General features: G+C 47.5%; 2 protein-coding genes and 1 long non-coding RNA gene across 7 annotated transcripts in view; 1 reads left to right on the top strand and 2 right to left on the bottom strand.

Annotated features, from left to right (window-relative positions):
- The window catches only part of B3GNT2 (UDP-GlcNAc:betaGal beta-1,3-N-acetylglucosaminyltransferase 2), a 193,349-nt gene that overhangs the window by 68,250 nt on the left and 103,680 nt on the right, over positions 1-21,419 (top strand). For 2 of the 5 annotated variants that reach the window (XR_015249194.1, XR_015249192.1), the window contains exons 1-2: positions 3,054-4,119; positions 4,569-4,684. The exons of 2 other annotated variants lie outside the window; for them this stretch is intronic. Coding sequence is in view for 1 of the 3 variants with exons in the window: in XM_086701022.1 (XP_086557148.1) it covers positions 4,460-4,684 (225 nt within the window). In the remaining 2 variants the exon portion in view is untranslated. Of the gene's footprint in view, positions 1-3,053; positions 4,685-21,419 lie in introns of those variants that run through there. One more of the 5 variants, XM_086701022.1, reaches the window with a different exon arrangement.
- Positions 1-21,419, bottom strand: part of LOC147582489 (uncharacterized) — a 433,267-nt gene that overhangs the window by 353,753 nt on the left and 58,095 nt on the right. The window lies entirely within an intron of this gene.
- LOC112869401 (DET1- and DDB1-associated protein 1) lies at positions 11,766-12,145 on the bottom strand. Its single transcript, XM_025932519.2, is given in 2 exon segments — positions 11,766-11,819; positions 11,822-12,145. Coding segments are annotated over 2 exon segments (312 nt in total). The 5' UTR covers positions 12,080-12,145.

The raw sequence follows: 21,419 nt of genomic DNA, 5'->3' as shown, positions 1-21,419 counted from the left end.
CCATTGCCTCTGTCTCTCACCCTCAAGGCACTTCTACTCCTGGGGTGCAGAGCCCTATCATGAGACCTGTGAGGCCCTCTTCCTTTCCTGCACCTAGTGCAGCTCCCCACTCCAGCTGCTTCCAGGTCCTACCACCAGCCCTTTATCTACTTGATAAAAATAATAAATGCTCACCTCTCTGAGCATGGGAAACCTAAAACCACAGGATGTAAGTCCTGCTTATCCATTAAGAGGAACAGGGACACTTTATTTCTCATTATGAACCTACAGCTCAGAAAACAAGGGATAGATAAGTTTCTCAGCCTGGGTTTTCTATCATACTGCTGCAAAGGCCCTGTTATAAAACAAAAAGAAGAGAGAGAAGGTGCTGGATGTCTGGTGGGGTGAGAGGCCCCAGAGAGCAGTCAGTGCATGTCAGTGGGGAGGTAGCTTTGTGAGGGTGAGGCCAGTGGCAGGCAACCTGAGCTCTGGGAGCAGATACCACCTCGGTGTCCTGGCACCGTGCCTGGTCTGTCTGAGGCCAGCATCTTGCTGGCTGAAATGTGTGTGGCTATAGGAGAAAGGAAACAGGGTTGGGTGACAGAGCGGATGGTTTGAGGAGGTTGAGCCCAAAGAAATCCCAGCTTTGGGGCATTAGAGGGAGGTGGCAGTTGCAGAGAATAAGAAAGTTGGCCCATAATTAAGAATCAGATGAGGGAAGGCACCAAACTCCCACCCAGCCTCCAGCCACCAGCTGGGTGGGAAAGGGAAGCAGGTGTACTCCTTGTTGTGTGTAACCTGCCCACCCCCAGGATTTCTAAGAAATGCTGGGCCTGTATTTCTTGGTTCTCCTGGGAGCCAGATGTGTAATAATTTGGGTACATTTTAACTTGAAAAGGCAAAAACATCCTTCCAGCTGCATCCTCCTTTTCCTTCCAGGGCCAGAATAATGTAGGGAGAGAACTTGGTTCAGAAATCGTATGGATAGTGCTTTTGTTTCTGGGGACTAGGAAAGAACTGTCAGAGCCAAGTCCTCATCTCTAAAAGGAAAACATAAATGTGCTGTAAGTCCTGCTTAATAATTCAGAGACCAAACTGAGCCAACTAGAAGCTGAAGTGAGCGATCAGATATACCCACACTCTTCTCTTTTTATCAGCTTGCAAATGTCCTGGTTGGCACCTGGTTGGAGAGGAGCAATCAGCAGGCAAGTGGAGTTAAGCCATTCGTTCGTTCATTCATTCATTCATTCATTCATTCAATAAAATTTTCATGATTCTTACCATAAACCATGCAGACTCAGCTAAAAGCTGATGATCCACATTGGAACAAGGCAAATGTCCCTCTGCCTCAGGGACCTTAGAATCTATGCCATAGTTCTCAAACTTTAATGTGCTTCAGACTCCCCTAGATGGCTTGTTAAAACACAGATTGCTGGGCCTCATCTCTGGAGTTTCCGATTCAGTGGATCTGGGGTGGCTTAAGAATTTGCATTTCTAACAAGTTCCCATGTGATGCTGATGCTGCTGGTCCTGGGACCTTTGAGAAACACTGGTCTAGGCAACCATTTCACCTGACTGTTTTTACATCTTGGCACAGCATGGCTCACTTGGGTAAACTGGAGGAAATTTGGAACCCTGAACCAGGTTGCAAACAGCCTGAGGTTAGCTGCTTAAGAGCTGTGGTCATTCCGGGCCCCACAGGGCACAGAGAATCAATGTCTTAATGCACATTAACCTCTAGGGAGACTATCCAAAGGCTTTGGCACCCACCCTGAGATAGGAAGACATGCAGCTTCAAGAAATCTATTGACTTCTTCTAGGAAATTAAGGCCTCCTTTTACCACTAGCCCAGTGCAAGCCCATAGGTCTGGGGTAGGGTGCAAGGTGGCCTTCCAGGGTTTCATCCTTCCTCCCCCTGGAACCTCTGCTGATTTCCTGTCACATTCTTCTTCTTTTTTTTAATGCTTTTTTTTAAGTTTATTTATTTTGGGGTGGAGGTGGAGGGTCAGAGAGAGAGGGAGAGAGAATCCCAAGTAGGGTCCAGCATAGAGCCCAATGCGGGGCTTGAACTCACAGAAGTGTGAGATCATGACCTGAGCCAAAACCAAGAGTCAGACGCTTAAGCGACTGAGCCACCCAGGCACCCCTCCTGTCACATTCTTAACAACCTGGATAGCTCATTCCTCTTCCACCCTCACAGGTGGAATGGGCAGGTGAGATGCCATTGGGGTCATTGTGATCCTTCCTACCTGAGTGGACATAGGATCGTCAGGTGGGATTTTGTGGTGTCTTTCTGCCGCGGAGGCTAGTGTAACTGCCGGGAGTAAGGGCAAGGAGCAGAGGATGAGGGTGGACGACAGCAACCTTTTGCACCGAGAGCTTTTAAAATGCATCCGAGGAGGACATGCTGGTCAGAACGACAGCTAGCCTGAAAATAGATGCAGAGCCCATACCGCAAATGACAGATCATCTTGAGTCAAAATCTGCCAAAATTACTTACTTTCTAAAAGCTTTATTGAAATATAATTCACATCTATCTAAAGTATACAGTTCAGGGTGCCTGGCTGGCTCAGTGGGAAAAGCATGCGACTCTTGATCTTGGGGTTGTGAGTATGGGCCCCATGTTGTGTGTAAGATTACTAAAATAAGTAAATAAAAACTTTAAAAAAATGAAGTATACAATTCATTGGTTTTTAGTATATTCAGAGTTGTACATCCATCTTCTCAATCAATTTTAGAATATTTTCACCCCAAAAAGAAACCCTGTACCCTTTATTTAGTTAGTTTTTTATTGAAATAGAAAGAGCGTGGGGCGCCTGGGTGGCTCAGTCGGTTAAGCATCCGACTTCGGCTCAGGTCCTGATCTCACAGTCCGTGAGTTCGAGCCCCGCGTCGGGCTCTGTGCTGACCGCTCAGAGCCTGGAGCCTGTTTCAGATTCTGTGTCTCCCTCTCTCTCTGACCCTCCCCTGTTCATGCTGTCTCTCCCTGTCTCAAAAATAAAATAAACGTTAAAAAAAAAAAAAATTAAAAAAAAAAAAAAAGAAAGAGTGTGCAAGTGAGTGAAGGCAGAGAGAGAGAGAGAGAGAGAGAAGCGGGGCTCACCCGAAGCAGAGGTCATGTACACCCGATGCTGGCTTGAACTTGGGAACCGTGAGATCATGACCTGAGCCCAACTCAGATGTTTAACTGACTGAGCCACCCAGGTGCCCAACCCCGTACCCCTTAGACCCTCAACCTCCCCAACCCTCCTCCAGCCTTAGGCAAGCACCAGTATTTCCTTTCCGTCTCAATAGATTTGCCTACTCTGGACATTTCATAGCAATAGAATCATGTAATATGTGGTATTTTGTGACAGGCTTCAAAATTATCTCTAACAGAGAAATATACCAACCTACATTTGAGTCCAAAACATGATTGGCAGAAACCAAAGATGGAGACGGAGAATTTAGAAGTTGTTGCTTAACCTTGGAGCCTCTGTTGTCTCGGGTCGCTGATTCCCACCTCACAAGGCTGTGGTGAGGATGTGAAGGTCCAGCCCAGGCCTGGCCCCCAACTGCTCAGCAGAGGGGACCCTCTCGAGTGAGATGGAGGCCTAGTGATAAGACCAACTGTGGAACAGCCTCAGATCAAAGTAATCTTCTGAATCAGTGGCTGCTGTGACTTTCAAAAAGTTAAACCACAAACTAGGGTTATGTAAGGGGTGTTTTCCCTGCCTCTCACCCAGGAGGTTGTGTCCGGGTGCCAAAGTCAGCAAAGCAGTGCTCTAGGCTCTTTCTTGCAGAAGAGGCACAGGAATGTTCAGTCCCATTCAGATGGCTCCTGCTGCCCAAGAGAGAGGAGACCCTCTAGGGAACCCGCTCTCCTCTGCATTCCCAGATTTCTCCTGACTGTTGCCCAGGCCTCTCCTGATCTCTCTGCAGGCCTGAACTGCTGCCTGCCAGGTCTCTGCTGGCAGCTACACATGCCAAGGCGGAAGGCGTCTTACCTGTTCCACGTGAGCCGGGTGTTGTTGCTACTACAGCAACAGCTTCATTTTACCTCCCTGTGAAAAGTTCTACCACCAGGAACCCTCTCCTTCCGCTCTGTTCAGATCCCTGCTTGTCCCCAGTGTGGGGCACGGTGGGAGGCCCGGAACCCAGGTCAGCAACTGACCCTTTGCCCCAGGCTGTGTCTAGGGTGGAGATGCTCAGTGGCCACTTTTCCTGGCTCAGCCCTTGACAGGAATGCCAGGAACCTACCCCTTCTTTTGCCCTCCCCACAGGGAATGAGGTCCCATGGGATCTTTCTCTGCTTGGCCCACACACTCAGGCCATAGGACCGACACCCCCCATCCCCACCATCACATCAGTAGTCTGGGGCTTTCCTGACAGTTGCAGGACAGAGTCTGGGGTCTCAAGCGAGAGGAAGGAATGGAGTTCTGCTCTCCACCTTCCTGCCTCCCCTTCCCCCACCCATGTAGCAGTGAGCTCAGGTCTGGGAATGGAGGAGGCTGGGGCGGGGGCTGAGGTGGAGGGGAGCCTGAAGAGGAGAGGGAGAGGGAGAGGGAAAGGTCCTGAGAACTTCCCTTCCCTGAACTGTATCCAACGAGGTGTGACTCCAGCCTCCCGGGAGAGGAATGTAGTGGCTGCCAGAGAACAGTCACCAGAGCTGTGGAACAGCACCCCCAGGGCGGGTTCGCAAAGCAGGCTGAGACCAGGGCTCAAGGTCAGTCGGGGCTACCTGGGCTGGTGGGTGTGGCCCGGGAGGGTCTCCTCATCCATGACACTGCTGGCCTGACACCTACTCCCAAGCCCTATAAGCTCAGTGTGGGGAGGCAGAATTAGGAGTTTGTGCAGGAGGCAGCCGGGGAAACAGAAACCGTGGGCCTCGGCTCACAGCCCTGCTGCGGGCCTGGGGCCCACTAGGTTGACAGGCCTGAATTATTAAGGCCTGGGAAGAAGGCTGGCTGGCTGGCACGCACACCAGAGGGGAACCGATCGCCCCTCTCGTGTTCTCTTCCCGGGAGGTCATTCAGCTTCCAGTTCTGGCTGCCCCAGTGTGATCAATGTGTGAAAAGGGCATCTGGCTGCCCTTGGAGGGACCCCGGACTAGGCTGTCGCTGTCCCTACACCCTGGATTTATCAGGGCCTTTTGTTTGCGGGCTCCAGCTCATCTCCCTCTGCCGGCTCTGAGCCCCTCTGCCACACACATTTTCTGCATTTCCCCTTCCCGCATGGCAGCTTTGCTCTTTCTCCTCCCCACCAAGGAAGACCCGGCAGCTGCCCAGGGGCTATAGTTTCCAGAGCCCTGGATTCTGTGGGGCCAGTCACAGGGACCCACCTGTGCTCAGATGTCAGCCTAGGGCTGGCTGGCAAGACCCCTGCTCCCATTCAGCCGGAGATGTCTAGAGGAGGCCAGAGCCACTTCCAAATCTGCTCCGGGCTTTCTCTGGGGTTCACCTCGGAGTAGATGGGGTTAATAAACCCCATAGATGTTCCATTTCCACCGCCTGGAAAAGAAAGGCAGAGGGTACACCTGAAGTCCTAGAGGTCAGAATGGTGCCTGTGAAATATGGAGGGGCAGATGCCAGGCCGCACGCTGGTGCCACTCTGCCAGGAGTCGAGGATCCTGGGCAAGGAAGAGCCTGGCGGGTCTGAGAATGATCCAGATGGCTTGTGGAGCTAGAACCCCCTTCCTGGTTTTCATTCCTACAGCCATTTCTCTAAAGGCCTCTGTTCCTGGAAGCTGCTGATACCCTACCAGGACAAGGACTTCCTCAGGACAACTGGGCATCCCTCGGCCCATCCCTTCTCTGATAGCGCGGCTCACTGTTTCCTCTTGTGGCTTGTGGAGCTAGAACCCCCTTCCTGGTTTTCATTCCTACAGCCATTTCTCTAAAGGCCTCTGTTCCTGGAAGCTGCTGATACCCTACCAGGACAAGGCTTCCTCAGGACAACTGGGCATCCCTCGGCCCATCCCTTCTCTGATAGCGCGGCTCACTGTTTCCTCCCTGGTGCTGCTCTGGGTCTCACATTCTCCTGTTTCCCTTCATCTGGACAGTTAGGAAAAATTGTCCGAGATTTGGAAATGGGACAAAGGGATTCCTGCAAGCCCTTGAGTCATGCTGGGCTCAGGCATTGTCCAGCAGGCCTGTCTGGAGGGATTAGCTGATTTCCTAGGGGTGTGTACTTTTGTCTAGCTTGTCTATTTACTATCGATTACGGTATTTTACAACTTTATAGGGAAGGCATAGAGGGGGCGCCTGGGTGGCTCAGTCAGTTAAGGGCCGACTTTGGCTCAGGTCATGATCTCACAGTTTGTGAGTTTGAGCCCTGCGTCGGGCTCTGTGCTGACAACTGAGCCTGGAGCCTGCTTGGGATTCTGTGTCTCCCTCTCTCTGCCCCACCCCTGCTCATGCTCTGTCTCTCTCTGTCTCAAAAATAAAGAAACATTAGGGGCACCTGGGTGGCGCAGTCGGTTAAGCGTCCGACTTCAGCCAGGTCACGATCTCGCGGTCCGTGAGTTCGAGCCCCGCGTCGGGCTCTGGGCTGATGGCTCGGAGCCTGGAGCCTGTTTCCGATTCTGTGTCTCCCTCTCTCTCTGCCCCTCGCCCGTTCATGCTCTGTCTCTCTCTGTCCCAAAAATAAATAAACGTTGAAAAAAAAATTTAAAAAAAAAATAAAGAAACATTAAAAATAAATAAATAAGTAAACAAATAAATAAAAAATAAGGAAGGTGTAGAAAACAAGGCTAAAGTTTTATTTTATATGATATAATTTAACAAACTTATTTCAGTATTCTTTCTTTCAGTTACTACAAAGACTTAAGTATCTTCTATACTTTTTGGAATCAGCTTTACCATCCTGTTGATTCTCTCCTTAATTAATTAAAAAAAATTTTTTTTAATGTTTATTTTTGAGAGAGAGAAAGAGAGAGAGAGAGAGAGAGTACAAGCAGGAGAGGGGCAGAGAGAGAGAGGGAATCTGAAGCAGTCTCTAGGCTCCGAGCTGTCAGCACAGAGCCCGATGTGGGGCTCAAACCCACTAACTGTGAGATCATGACCTGAGCCAAAGTCGGATGCTTAACGGACTGATCCACCCAGGTGCCCCTCTGCTTAATTAATTAAATTCATTTTTGATACATGTTCAGTCTACATTTGTATGAAAACTATGTTTTTAAATTTTTAATTAAAAAATGAACACATAACTAAATGGACTCTTTATGTACAGCTCTATGAAATTTTTTAAGGTTTATTTATTTATTTTTGAGAGAGAGAGAGAGAGAGAGAGAGCATGAGTGGGGGAGGGACAGAGAGAAAGAGGGAGAGAGGGAATCCCAAGCAGGCTCCACACTGTCAGTGCAGAGCCTGATATGAGGCTCGAACCCCCAAACCGTGAGATCATGACCTGAGCTGAAATCAAGGGGCAGATACTTAACTGACTGAGCCACCCTGCACCCTTACAGTTCTATGAATTTTAACCCATATAGAAGTTGTGCAACCACTACCACAATCAGGCTACAGAACAGTTTCATCATGTCAAAAAATTCCCTGCAGAATCATGTTTGTGTGTATGTATATGGGAAAAAACCCACACATCATAAAATGTACCATCTTAACCATTTTTAAGTCTATAGTTCAGTAGTTTTAAGGATTTTTACATTGTTGGGGCGCCTGGGTAGCTCAGTCAGTTAAGTGTCTGACTCTTGATTTTGTTTCAGGTCATGATCAAGGCCCACATTCAGCTCCACACTGGGCATGGAGTCTGCTTAAGATTCTCTCTTTTCCTCTCCCTCTGGCCCTCTCCCCTGCTTGTGCACACACTCTCTCTCTCTCTCTTAAAAAAAAAAAAAAAGAATATTTACATTGTTGTAAAACAGAACTTTTTCATCTTGTAAAACAGAAACTTTAATACCCATTAAACAACTCCCCTGTGTCCCCTCCCACCAGCCCCTGGCAACCGCCATTGTGGTCCTTGTTTCTACGAATTGGACTATTTTAGATACATCACATAAGTGGAATCATTCAGTATTCGTCCTTTTGTGACTGGCTTATTTCCCTTAGCATAATATCCTCAATGTTCATTCATGTTGTACCATGTTTTTGACTTTTTGAAAATTGTTCTTTGACAATTTGCAAAAGGATATCAGTGACTAGGGTGTTGCTGGCCTGCAAGTCTTTATTAATCCATCTACCCTGGGGGGAATTCCCTATCTGTCCCTGTCCCAGGGCAAGGCTTGGGGTCTTAGAATTTGGCTCTGCCCTGCTACCCCCACTGCCTGCTCTCCCTTGCAAGGCTTCCAGGAGCCATTTGAATTAGACATGAGAACACACAGAAAAGCCCCTTAATCAGCAGGGTGCTTGGGGGACATCTCAAGATATGCATGGTGCGGTTAACCACACAAAGTATAAATAACTGAACTGGATATAGGCACCCAAGCCAGATATCCCATTAACTCTTCAGATAGAGGCAGATGTTGGGGATAAAAAAGTTTACCCCTTTTCCTTTGCACGATGAGAACTTGGAACATCGCACATAGGAGGAGCTGGGCAAACCTGGGGAATGAGCCAGAGTATAGAAATGACTGGGCCAGCCCAGGTGATAGGCGTCCCCAGGCAAAACTCCTAAATAATTTATTTGAGCCTCTAAAATGGAGTCAGATAGACATGTGTATCCTCTCTCTCTCTTTCTTTCTCTCACATTCACAAAGAGCCTAAGCACCTTTTCACTCAGCATCCAGAGAACCTTTGGTATGTGTAAATGCCAAGTAGTCTTCATAGCTTTAAAATCCATCACTCTCTGTGGTGCCCCCTTAAAAGTATTTAAAAACCTTTCATTTGTCTTTATAAGCAATGAAAACAGACATTCTTGGGGAGTGTTGTATTTACCCCCGTGTGTCTCCCCCCACTTTCCGGAAGCCCCATTTTCTCTGCTGGGAAGGGTGTGTGGAGGGGCTGGTAAGGAAGTAGCCTTAGATACTGGTTCCAGCAATTCCCAACAGGCCTCATGGGCCTGGGAAGCTACTTAAACACCTGGAGCCTCAGTTTCGTCTCTTAAGAAGGATTGCAACAGCCCTTTACCAAGAACTTGATAGAGTGTTCCACCCGGATTTCTAAGTTCTCTTTTCATGTGAATCCTTTTTTTTTTTTTTTTTTTTTTTTTTTTTTGAGAGAGAGAGAGAGCAGGAATGGGGTTGGGGCAGAGGGAGAGAGAGAATCTTAAGCAGACTCCATACTCAGCGTGGAGGCTGACTCAGGGCTCAGTCTCATGACCATGAGATCATGACATGAGCTGAAATCAAGAGTTGGGCACTTAACTGATTCAGCCACCCAGGTGCCCCTCATGTGAATACATCTTATCTCTAGGGTGACTGTATAAACTCTTTGCCTCCAAACCATGACATTTTTAAGAATGAAAAGTGATTCAAATACTAATTACACTGGGACAGGGTGTGTAAACTGGGATGGTGGCAAGCAAACAGCAAAGTATGGTGACTCTTCTTCCAGACTAAATTGGAAAGCTTCTTCCATGAAGAGGCCTTGACTATACATCTCAGTGTCCCCATCTGTATCTATCCTAGAGTGCTGTTCATAAAGATGCTCAGTGAACCCTGATATCTTCTTCTTTAAACTGCTTTTTTCCCCCAAAAAAATCTAACCTAGTGCAAATGTAGAGGGAAAGGCTTCTTGGTTTAGCTTAAACACCTTATTGTAGGGTTGGGTTGTCTTTGGCAGTTAAATAGCATCCATTGTGAATAGGAGACAACAGGTGGCCTGTGACTGGAAGTGGACCATTTTGGAGCAGGTCAGGATTGGGCTGCTGAGGGTAAGTTATGTCTGATCAGTCACAATCATGTGGCAGAGGCTCCTGGGACCACAGCTATACACAAGGAAAGGATTGTGTGTTGGCATACCCAAATAGGATTTCAGGTATCCACTTTGCACAAGAAAGTGCCGGGACTGTCAGAAGAAATGGAAAGAATTTTAAGGATTAACTGTTGGAGCCTAGAAGAGCAGGTTTACATCTCTAAGGGGGAGAAAAGACAAAGGTGACTTTAATTCCTTAACAGTATGCCTGGTGGGCACAAAGTTCACTTCAGTTTAGAAGGCTGTGGCTTGAAATTTGTGGAGAAGAGTCTTTTGAATTTCCCCAATAGATGGTGGATGGCAGTTGATAGCTGATATGTTCTGACCCCGCCGGTTGATGATGGTTGATGGCTGATGTGTTCGGACCCAGCCCTGAGTGGAGGAGGCAAGGAAGCCTTAAGAAAATGGGAGGAGCAGAGGTGCTTCTTTTGAAGCCATATAAGCAAGCTGTGAATACTGCTTTAGAAGGACATATCACCCAAGAGTGTCCGAGAGTGTGGGCTGTGCTCTGCTAATTCACATAACAGACACCAGAGACAAATCTTTGCAGCAAATGGCAGCCAAGTGTTGCATCCTAATAAAATCAGAATATCATGATGGTTTCTGATAGAGGATGTCCATTGTCTTCAGGAAGGGCATCCTTTGTTCTAATTGGCATAAAGGCACAATATGGGGTAATGGAGGCCATGGTTGGAATAGGCGGTGATCTCCTCACTGGGCAGTGATGGCAGCTACAAAAACCTGGGAGCTGTGTTGCTAATGGCCAATGTCCCAGTGATGTATGGAGTCAACAACATTGGTCTGGATGACAGCCAGGTTGGTGCTCATAGCAAAGCCCTCTGCTGGTCCCATTGAAACAAAGAGGAGAATTGCACCAAAGAGAAATATAGAAGGGCTTTATCAGCTGTGGTGGTATTGATGAGACAGCAGAGTCCTGCCAAGGGAAGGAGGGAACCATGAGCAGAGGCCTGGAGTAGAAGATTTTTCTGTCAAGCTGCTATTGTGACCCATTCCCTTAGGATGCTGTGTCCAGGGAAAGAACATTACACTGGGATTGGAAAACATTTATTTAGGTTATGTTCTTGAAATCATTTTTAAAAGTTAATTAATTAGTTAATTTCCAAGTAGGAAACATACTTTTATTGGGGTGGGCATGGAGCACACACTAGGCCATGATAAAATGACTTAAGAGAAAGACCTGGAAATGCTGACTTCTCACCCTGGCACACATTAAGAATGAAGCCTGGGCACGGAATAGATCCCAGCCAAGTCTTTAAGGCCCGTTCTGGAGAGTAGGAGCAGAGAGAAAGGCTCCCACACATGCTGCTGGGCCACAGCAGGGCCCTGGCTCTACCTGGCTCTAGACCCTTGCAGACACACTCCGGTTTTTCCAGAGGAGAATTGGGGTGGGGGGGGGGGGGGGGGGTTGGACACAGAGGGGGATCTGGAGGTAGGTTGTGAATAACAACAACGTTTTTTATTCTGTTTATTTATTTTGAGAGAGAGAGAGAAGAGAGAGGGGGACAGGGGGACAGAGTGAGGAAAAGAATCCCAAGCAGTCTCCTCACTGTGAGTGAAGAGCCCAACGTGGGGCTCAAACTCAGGAACCTTGAGATCAGGACCTGAGCCGGAAGTCTGACGCTTAAACTACTGAGCCACCCAGGTGCTCCCAATGTTGTTTTTTAAAAAGCATCTGCCAACATCATACTACTGGGTCTGATGTCCCATTTTACAGCATAAATAAAAACTCAAGGAAAATAAATGCATTAGCTCCTATGAGGTTGGAAGTGGTATGGATGGTAGGGTGTGGGTGGGCCAGTGGGGGGCAGAGCGAGGGTGGGGGTGGGGGTGGGGGTGGGGGGGCTTACACAAGGAGGGCAGGCTTGGAGCAGACAAGACACAAGAGGTACCTGTGGGGGAATGAGAGTCTTAAGTGTCCTCTTAAGTGTCCTTATGCAAGTCTGGGCTGTCAGGGACCTTGTGGGGGCGGGGGTGGGGGTTGCCCAGCTCTCACCCTCAAGGTCCACTTGTTCCTGGTCTCTCTACTCATTGGCGTTCTTTTTGTCCCATTGCTGATGTAGGTAGCACAAAAGGATGTTTATCTTTTCTGTCACAATGATCTGATCAAATGGGTACTCCCACATGGGCAGGTAGACTAAGGGACGTCGGTTCGAAGCTTTGCACACTGAGTCAGCATGAAATCGACTAAAGTTGCTTTTGTTGTAGACTGTCAGTCCTTTAAAAAAATCTGCCATCTTCTGTTTCCTCCGTCGCTGCCCCAGCCACCGCCGCCGCCACCACAACCGCCTTCTTAGCCGCCGCCCCACTGTAACTTCCAGCCACGGCACAGCCCACACCTATTTATTTATTTTTTAAAGTTTTATTTATTTAAATAATCTCTGCACCAACATGGGGCTTGAACTCACGAGCCTGAGATCAAGAGTCACAGGCTCTGCCGACTGAGCCAGCCAGGCGCCCCTAAATCATTTCAATTTACTTCTAGTGGCCTCAGCTGATGTTGCCCAGGAGAATCATTAACCATCATTAAACAAATAACCTCCGTTTCTCCTCCCTCACAAGATACCCATGTGAGAAGCAGGTTGAGCCCCAGTCAGTGTTTGGATGTGTGGCTCCTAATCAACACTACTACAGTTGACCTTTGAACAGTACAGATTTGAACTGCATCGGTCCACTTATGTGTGGATTTTTTTTTTTTTTTGATAAATACAATACAGAGCTGTAAATGTATTTTCCTTATGATTTCTTAAGGCATTTTCTTTTCTCTATCTTACTTTATTATAAGAATACAGTGTATAATACATCTAACATACAAAATAAGTGTTAATCAACTGTTTGTGTTATTGGTAAGCCTTCGAGTCAATGGTAGGCTTTTAGTAAAGTTTCTGGTGAAAAATCCAGATCCTATCTGCCAGATCACCAGGGATCCACACTGGAGGAGTCAAAAGATATACATGGATTTTCAACTATGTGGGCGTTGGCACCCCTACCCACTGTGTTGTTCAACTGTACATATTTCTTATTATAAATCACAATATTATACTATCTTTGAAGTAAATTATTTTGGGTATGACATTTAGTACTTTATGAGGGCAGACTATCCCATATATACTCTAAACATTTGCACAAAATGCATGTAACTATTTTCATGTGATAAAATTTTATTAATTTCTTGTGGTTTAATTCATGATTATTTTACACTTGGTGACATAGGCTGAGCCAGAAGTCATGCCAAATCCCCATCATTTTAAAATCAAACTGTGTCTTATGTTGATTTTTCTTTCAATATAAACATTACATGTTCACTGTAAAAAGAAAAAAAAAAAAGACACAGACAGGCTAAAAGAAGAAAATGCATACTCTTAGCCCATTCTCAGAGTTAACCACTATTCACCACCTGATGTATATTCTCCCAAATCTTTTTCTACGTATGTACATGTGCATGACTGGGTATAAAAAAAAAATACTCATACACCTGTAAAACACGACTAAGGCTTTGTCAAGTTAATAGCTACATTACTCATTTCTAATATTTCTACTTTGTAAAATATTTGCCTGTTTTTGTTTCATAATTACCTGTTCTTATTTATGGTGGCTATTCTTTCATTTAGTTCCCTGAAGTTTTATATACATTTTCATTTAAAATCTCTTCAAGATTGTCTCCAGTTCCTTAAATGTACATTTTCTTGTTTAGGGGGTCTGAAAACCACCTTTAGTGTTGTTGGTCTTTCTTATAGATTTTGTAATTCTTATTTGTGGCTCATCTTCCATGGGAGTCATCTTTCTCAGGACTTCTTTATGTGCTCTGGGTGGGAGGGCTTCCTCAAGGGAGGTTTTGGTATTTTCCTATGGGTTGAGGCATTGTCTCCAGACCAAGGCTTAGGCTAGTGGACCAGAACTATTGACTCCATTTTCACACATCACTGGGCAGATGGCTGTGTTGAGCCACACAACCTCTTAGGCTTTTAGTTCATTGGCCATTTAGCTCAAAGGCAAGCCCAGCTGCTCTTTCAGTCCTTGCTGGTTTCCTTGATGGGGGTCTGGGGAAGGCCATCCCAAAATGTGCCACTTTGGCATATTGATTATTTGAAATTAAAGTCACTTAAGAGGGGTTTCTGGGTGGCTCAGTTGGTTAAGTGTCTGACCGGCTCAGGTCATGATCTCACCACTTGTGAGTTTGAGAGCTGCATTGGACTCTGTGCTGCCAGCTCAGAGCCTGGAGCCCGCTTTGGGTTCTGTGTCTCTCTCCCTCTCTGTTCTGACCCCCCTCATACTCTGTCTCTCTCTTTATCAAAAAAATAAATAAAGATTAAAAAAATTTTTTTAATAAAATAAGATAAAGTCACATAAGAAATAGCCAGTGCCAGAAGAACACTCTGACTTGCCCCACCTTTGTCCCCAGAAAGCAGGAAATAAACCTCCCATGTGAAAGGTACCCTCCCTGTACCAGGATGTAAAAAGACATTCTATCATAGGGCCCCCAACAGGCCCACGGACTCCTTCTCTCCAGGATTCCTCCATGACTTTCCCCAGATTGCCTATGCAGCCCCTTGGCCCTTCTTGTACCAAAGTGAGGTGCCGGTGACCCTTCTTGGCATCTTATTTTTTAACCTTCTTCTCTCATTCAGCTGCAGGTGTGTGTGTGGGGCGGAGGGGGGTATACAAAGAACATTTCCATTCTGGGATCCTCTGTTTCTCTCCTCTTGACACTTTTTAAGTCTTATGTGGTTGTACTATTTTCCATATTTGGTTGCCTCTGGTTAACTTTTGATCTTTTTTTAACAATTCATTTTTTGATTACTTTAAGGAGTGTGGGCCTGAAGGAGGTTGTGTGCTCTGGCCTCACTTGTACCACATTTCCCCAGAGTTGAAGCAGGTGCAGCTCTCAAGAACTCACAAGATGCCAGGGTCTCCTGGGTTGTTGCTACTGTGAGAGGATGGTATGTGCCCCTCAGGCCACAGACCTCCTCACAGTCGGCCGGTCCATCGGTCTCTCTCTTTTTCTTTCAAGGCCTCCAACCCTCAATTTCTTCATCTGTGATATGAGTTATTGTTGCCAGTAAGCTATGTTGAAACTCTCTCTCTCTCTAAAATGAAATTAGACTTCCTTCCTACACCCAAACATAGAATTTTGGGGCCCAGGATTTCTGAGAGTTTCTGGGGCACAGCCTGGCATGCGCTCTTACTCATCTTCTACTTGTCTTACTGCCATGATTCTGCCTCTGTAGCTCACGACACTAGTGACTTGGTGACTGCCAGGCCTCAGGAAGAGGACACGGCCCTCTCTCCCCCTCAGCCCATCTGAAGCCAGGCTCCACTGACTGGGGAGGAAAGAAAGCAGGCTGAGGAGAGTAATTTCCATCTGCCTCAGAGGAGAAGTGACTGGCCTCCATCTGGCAGGGGCCACCTCAGCCCCCACCAGCAGCAGTCTCCAGACCTGCACACTCCCCAAAGACGGGAGGAAATCCTTCCCTCCCCCAGCCCAAAGCACTCTTCTTTGCCAGCTACAGGATGACTGAGAGTGAGAGCACCCCTTTCTGTTAGGGGCAGTCTCCTAACAGAGAAGGGCAAATATTGCTGCTTTTCCCACTTACCTGGGGTCGCCCAGAACATTTTAACCACTTGAATAATGCAGGAGCCATGGACGATTCAAGGCCAATTAAAGTTTCAACCTAGCTCCCCACCACCTTACCACCTCTACAAATATCACCTGTTGGGACAAGGGTAGACCGGAACGGGTAGGCTTAGGAGAAATATTTCCTATTACTGCTTTGGAGAAGCTGCTGTGGCTGTTGCCGACTTCTTTGTTCTGGGCAGAGAAGGAAGCCAAATGCCTGAGCCACAGCCTAGTGCACTGACCGGGTGAGGGACTTTAGGCCACCTCAGGGCCTTGAATCCAGAATCAAGAGCCACAGAGAATGAGGAACAGTTGTGGGATCCTCTGTGGGTGGGTTAGGATCTGAGACTTCTCTTTACAGCCAGAAAAATGGCCATTCCAGAGGGAAATTGGAAATCGTCTTTGGGCCCGAGCCTTTCTTCGTTCCTGCCTTTCTTCAGGGGTTGGAATGTTCTGCAGCACAGACCTCAGGTGGGTGAGATCAGACTCAGAGCTCACAAAAGCCAGCCAGGAAGCGGAGAGCTGGAGCTTCCGAGTCCTATTATCTAACAAGGGTTAGGTGTGGGTGGGATTCGTGCCTACCTGCAGAGAGGCCTCCAAAAATCAACCTTATCTTGACCTTTCCTGTGAGCCAGCACGCGTGCGCTCAAATTTTAACAAACATCATGACCTTTACTTAATAAAGCCCTGGGGGAAAGCCAGGGCAAATGTTCCCACTTTGAAGTGCTTCATAAACCACGTGGCGTCTTCCATGTGTGAGGATGACAGGAGTGGCCCACTGTCACCTGAGTCATTTTTTCCAGATGTGGTGAGGGGAAAACAGCCAGCTGGTGTCACGGGGAAAGTGCTGTATTCAAGTGTTGGTCAGGGTGTTGGCCAGTCACACGGTGCCTTGCCGCTCTTGCTAGTCCCACCTCCTTGCGTTGCCACTTCTCACCTGTGGTATGGCGATGGCAAGGGGACTAAGCCGTGCCTGGTATTTCTCCCCTAGAATGTGTGCACTCATAGTTGTGAGAGCTCTTGAAAAAAAAAATCACATGCCAACGACTTGACAGGCTGCGTAGGGAAATGTACACTGAACTTAGGGTTTAAAGACTCAGGTTGGATCTGAGTACTTCTTAGTTATGTAAATTTAGGCAAGTTACCTAAGGCCTCAAGGCCTCCGTTTCTTCACCTGTCAAATGGGTATAATCCCCTGGACCTGACTCCCTCAAGAGGTGGGTTAAGTGAGATGGAAACGCACAGGAAGTGCTGTTATTTGATGCCGTCACAGGTGAGGTGCTCTTATTTGGGCCACCAGGGCAGGGTCTTTCTTGGCCTCCATCCTCTCTCAAGGGAGAAGAGCATCTGCCAGTTGCCCTAGTAACCTGGACCAACGGCTGGCTTCCTGTAGGGGCTTTCCTGCTCGCGCACAGTTTCGGTTTCCCCTCTTAACCCCTGCCAGTGGCTTAGAGTGGTGGTGGAGGGGTGCAGGTTGCTCGAGCGGAGGCCCTCTGCAGACCATGCTCCCTCCACTGGCATCGCTTGTCACGACTTTGCCCTACTCTGCAAAATGGAAAAGAGAACCTGGTTACACATCTCACTGGTTTTTCTGCTTTCTTTTCATGACTCATTTTCGGGAGTATTTCAGGTAAACCACTTTTGGTGAAGGTACTTCTTGGCTCAGTTTTCTCCTCATTTTCTCTGAATCAAGGCTGACAAGTCTGCCTTCTGCGTCTGACCTACCATCTCCAGAAAACAGGCCAGGCCACCGGAGATCACCAGTTGCCTGGGCTGTCTTCAGTGCGGACCTGAAGGGATTTAGGCATCTCTGTAGCAGTGAAATTCACTCACTGGGTGTCCTCCATGAGAAGTGGGAGCCACCTGTCCCCCTTCTGCCTTTCCTTACAGGCAACTGGCACTGGCTGAAATCTCTCCATTGGTGACTCACTTCTTTGTGTCTGAGTCCTATATTCAATATAAAAGCCCTGGGCATCACTATAGTCTTCAGGAGTAACACTTCCTATTCCCAGAAAGTCAGGGACCAGACTAGAAGGACTTTGTAACTTCCCCAGGTTTGCTGTTCTTACTATCCTGTGTTTCCTATAATCATCATCTGTGAAACCCATGAAACAAAAAAGGCCTATGTGTTTTATCCATGGGGGAGCCATAAAAGTGTTTTGAGCCCGAGTCCTCTGTACATGCAGGTTTCCTTGAGAGGTGGGTGGACCAGCTGCCTGATGAGAAGGAGGCAGGCCTAGTCCCCAGACTGCAAGGAGGCAAGAAGTCCTAGGGCACTGATACAGGACCTTGGGACCTGTAAGCCCGACCTGTAGGGAGGCTGTGTGTGAGTTTCTGATCTCCTCTAGCCAGGTATTTATAAAGAGCAGGGAGCACTTCACACACTTACTTAGTTCTTGCGGGAATGGTCTCTGAGACTGGTTTGAAAGACATTTATCCAGTGATCAGAGAGCTATCAAAACTGACTCCTCACTTTAAGACTGGGAGGTGGTACTGTTATATTATCTTCATTTTACAGATTGGGAAACCAAGGAGCAATAACCTGGATTAAGAATCTCAGATTCAATTGGCTTTTATTGAACTGTGTTGCACATCAGGCATCTGGCAGATGTTTTCCCAAGGACTATCTCCTGTAATCCTCCCAAGAACTTCGTAGTGTCTGTAGGCTCTATTATCCCTGGTTTACAGGTGAGGCATGTGTAGTCCTATAATACTGTGATTTATAATAAGAAACTTAGAGGTGCCTGGATGGCTCAGTCAGGACAGCATGCGACTCTAGATCTCAAGGGCCTTGAATTCAAGCCTCACATTGGACATGGAGCCTACTTTAAAAAAAAAAAATGAAAGAGATATATATTTGATCTTTGTCATTACTCTGTCTTCGAGATTGCTGATCTTTTATTTTTTCTGAATCATCTAATCTGCTATTGATTCCCTGGTATATTTTTCATTTCAGTTATTGTATTCTTGAGCTCTGATTGGTTCTTTTTTATATGTTCTGTCTCTGTTAAAGTTCTCACTGTGTTCATCTGTTTTTCACTCGAGTTTGGTAGTTTCTTTATGTCTATTACTTTGAAGTCTATCTGGTAGATTGCTTATCTCCATTTCATTTAGTTCTTTTTCTGAGGTTTCGTCTTGCTCTTTTGTTTGGACTATATTCGTCTCTCTCCCTATTTTGCCTAACTCTCTTTGTTTCGGCATATTAGGTAAATCAGTTATGTCCCCTGGTCTCGAAGGACTAGCTTTATGTACAAAGTGTCCTGTGGGGCCCAGTAGTGAAACCCCCTCATCACTGGAGCAGGGTGCCCTAGGTGTTCATGCATGCATCCTCCTGTTGTAGCTGGACCCAGATTCGTATGGACTTGCCAGGGCAAGGGGCTGTCCCCCAGCTCGGCTGTCTGCAAGGGTTGGCCATGACTACTACCAGTGTGCTGGTGGGCGGGGTGCAGGCCTTCAGTGCAGCTGGCTGACAGGCCTGGTGGCTGCAACTGTTACCAGTGCTCTAGTGTGCAGGGCAAGCTTCCCAGGCCAGGGGGCCTCTTGGGAGGGCAGGTTGTGTGGGGCAAGTCCACATAGGAACGCTGGAGCGGGGCGAGTGGCGCTAGCAAGTTATATGGACAGTGTTGGAACTGGCTCCCACCAGTGCTGGCCCAGCTAAGGAGAAGGGGAATGAGAAAAACACGGTGCCCACCAGCACTCTGTCCCCAGAGAATGTGCCAACTGATCCCTGCTTCTTCAGCACATGACCTAAAATTAGTAAATAAATTTCCTTCACGTGTAACCCAGGTGCTTTTCAAAGTGCTGCCTTTGTGTTGGCTCTCCCAGCTAGTGAGCTCGTGTGCACCCTTTGAGAACAGTCTTGGTTTGCCCACTGCACTCTAGCTCTCCCAGACAGAAGCCCTGTTGGTTTTCAAAGCCAGACTTTATAGGGACTCATCTTACCGGAGCAGGTCCCCTGGGCAGGGGTGCCTGATGTGAGGCTTGGACACATCATCCTTCAGGGAGGGACTCTGCTGTTGCGATACCCCTCCTCCTTGTGGGTCCCAGCACCAGGGCTATGCATCCTGACTGGACCACAACTCTGCCCCTCCTACCCGACTTGATGTGGCTTTTTCTTTATCTCCTTTGTTGTGTAAAATCTGTTCTGCTAGTCTTCAGTTCGTTCACAGAGATAGCTATTCTATATGTAGCTGTACTTCTGATGTGTCTGTGGGAGGAGGTGAGCTCAGGATCTTCTTGTTCCACCATCTTGATCTCGCCTCAAGATTGATTCTTGCACTGGCTGAAATCTACCCATGAGAGTCTTCTTCTCGATGATTTGTATTTTTTGTGGCTAACAAAGGTCTTGTCAGATCTGATTACAGCGTCATATTTTTAATAATCGTGGCAGCCAGCTTTTATTGAGTGTTTACTCTGTGCCAGCGCTGTTCCCAACGCATCACTTACTGCATTAGCCCATTTAATTCTCACAACCACTCTGAGGTGGGAACTATTATCATGCCCATTTTACAGATAAGGTAACAAAGGCCCAGGGGGTAAGATAACAGGCTCCTACAGCCAGAAAGAGGCATGGCTGGGCGCAGGGGGACGACTCTGGCAGTTACGCTCCAGATCCTATTCTATAGCCACCACCTCTGCCCCCTTGCCTAGCTGGGCTTCATGTCAGTAACACATGCTCATATCATCTCCTTGAGGGAAACAAAGCCGCCATTATTCTAGCAGGCAAGGCTGTGCTAAGGGTGCAGACCAGGTGCAGGGTTGGTTGGTCGCCAGCTGCAAGTGCTGCCCTGAAACCCCTGCCTGCTGCTAGCTCTGAGCTCTAAGCTTTTTGAACTTGGCCATTTAACGAATGCTCACCGGCCTCACTTTTATCATTTAAATCAGCCTCTCTCTGTGGGGTTGCTGTGAGGAGGAGAGGAGGTATTTCTGCCAAGCACTTAGCAGGGCTTGGTGGGCAGAAAGCATTTGATGAGGAGGCAGGAAAGCTCTTGGGGCCTCAGTCCACATGGCTCCGTTTCGTGCTGGAGCTCCCGTTCTGCCAAGAGCCCATGAAACCAAAAGTAATTTAAAAATAACCCGTCTTTCACTTGCATTTCTCATTGCTAAGTGAACACACAGTCCTCAGCAATGCTTTTGATTTCTCTCAGTGGCAGTGTGAGATTCTCAGTGCTTCTCACACTTCTCTTTCTGCCTTCTCTCGCCATCGCTCTCACCTGCCGCAGATGCCTCTGCTCTCCACCGGCTCTCAGCCTCTCCTGCCCTTGGCTGTTTTCCATGCCCTCCTCTCTTCCCCTGAGTTGTATCTCAAGAATGGCTGATAGAGCGACGCTCCTTTCCTCAGAGGAGGGGCTCGGGAGAGACCAAGGAGAGTGGAGCCAGGACCCTCAAAGAGATGAGAGAGTCTGAGAACTTGTCCATTATTTTTATCCCCCAACACCAACCATTGCTATTGTTTGGTAAAGGAGGAGGTGCCTGTATTCGTTTCCTCGGGCTGCTCTAACAAAATACCACAAACTGGGTGATTTTAAGCACAAGAAATTTATTCTCTCACATTTCTGGAGGCTAGAAGCCAGAAATCAAGTGGGTAGTGGGGCCATGGTCTTGCTGAAGGCTCTGGGAGAGGATTCTTCTTTGCCTCTTCCCAGCCTCTCATGGTTGTTGGCAATCTTTGGCTTGTAGATGCATCATGTCAGTCGCTAACTTCGTCTTGACATGGCCTTCTCTATGTTCAAATTTCCCCTTCTTATAAGAATACCAATCATTGGACTAAGGCCCACTTTAATCCATTATGACCTCATTTTAGCCTGATTACATCTGCAAAGACTCTACTACCATTCAGATTCAGAGGCTAAGTCATATCTTTTTAAGGAACACAATTCGACCCAACCACAACAATGCCCTATTGCTCAGCTTGATTCTAAGCCACCCCATTCCCAGACTGCATCCCCAGAACTGGTTCC

The sequence above is a fragment of the Puma concolor genome, chromosome A3 (assembly GCF_028749965.1).
Source record: "Puma concolor isolate L17-30 chromosome A3, mPumCon1.1.hap2, whole genome shotgun sequence".
Lineage (NCBI taxonomy): Eukaryota > Metazoa > Chordata > Mammalia > Carnivora > Felidae > Puma > Puma concolor.
The sequence above is the reverse complement of the archived record's forward strand: the minus strand, read 5'-3'. Positions and strand labels throughout refer to the sequence as shown.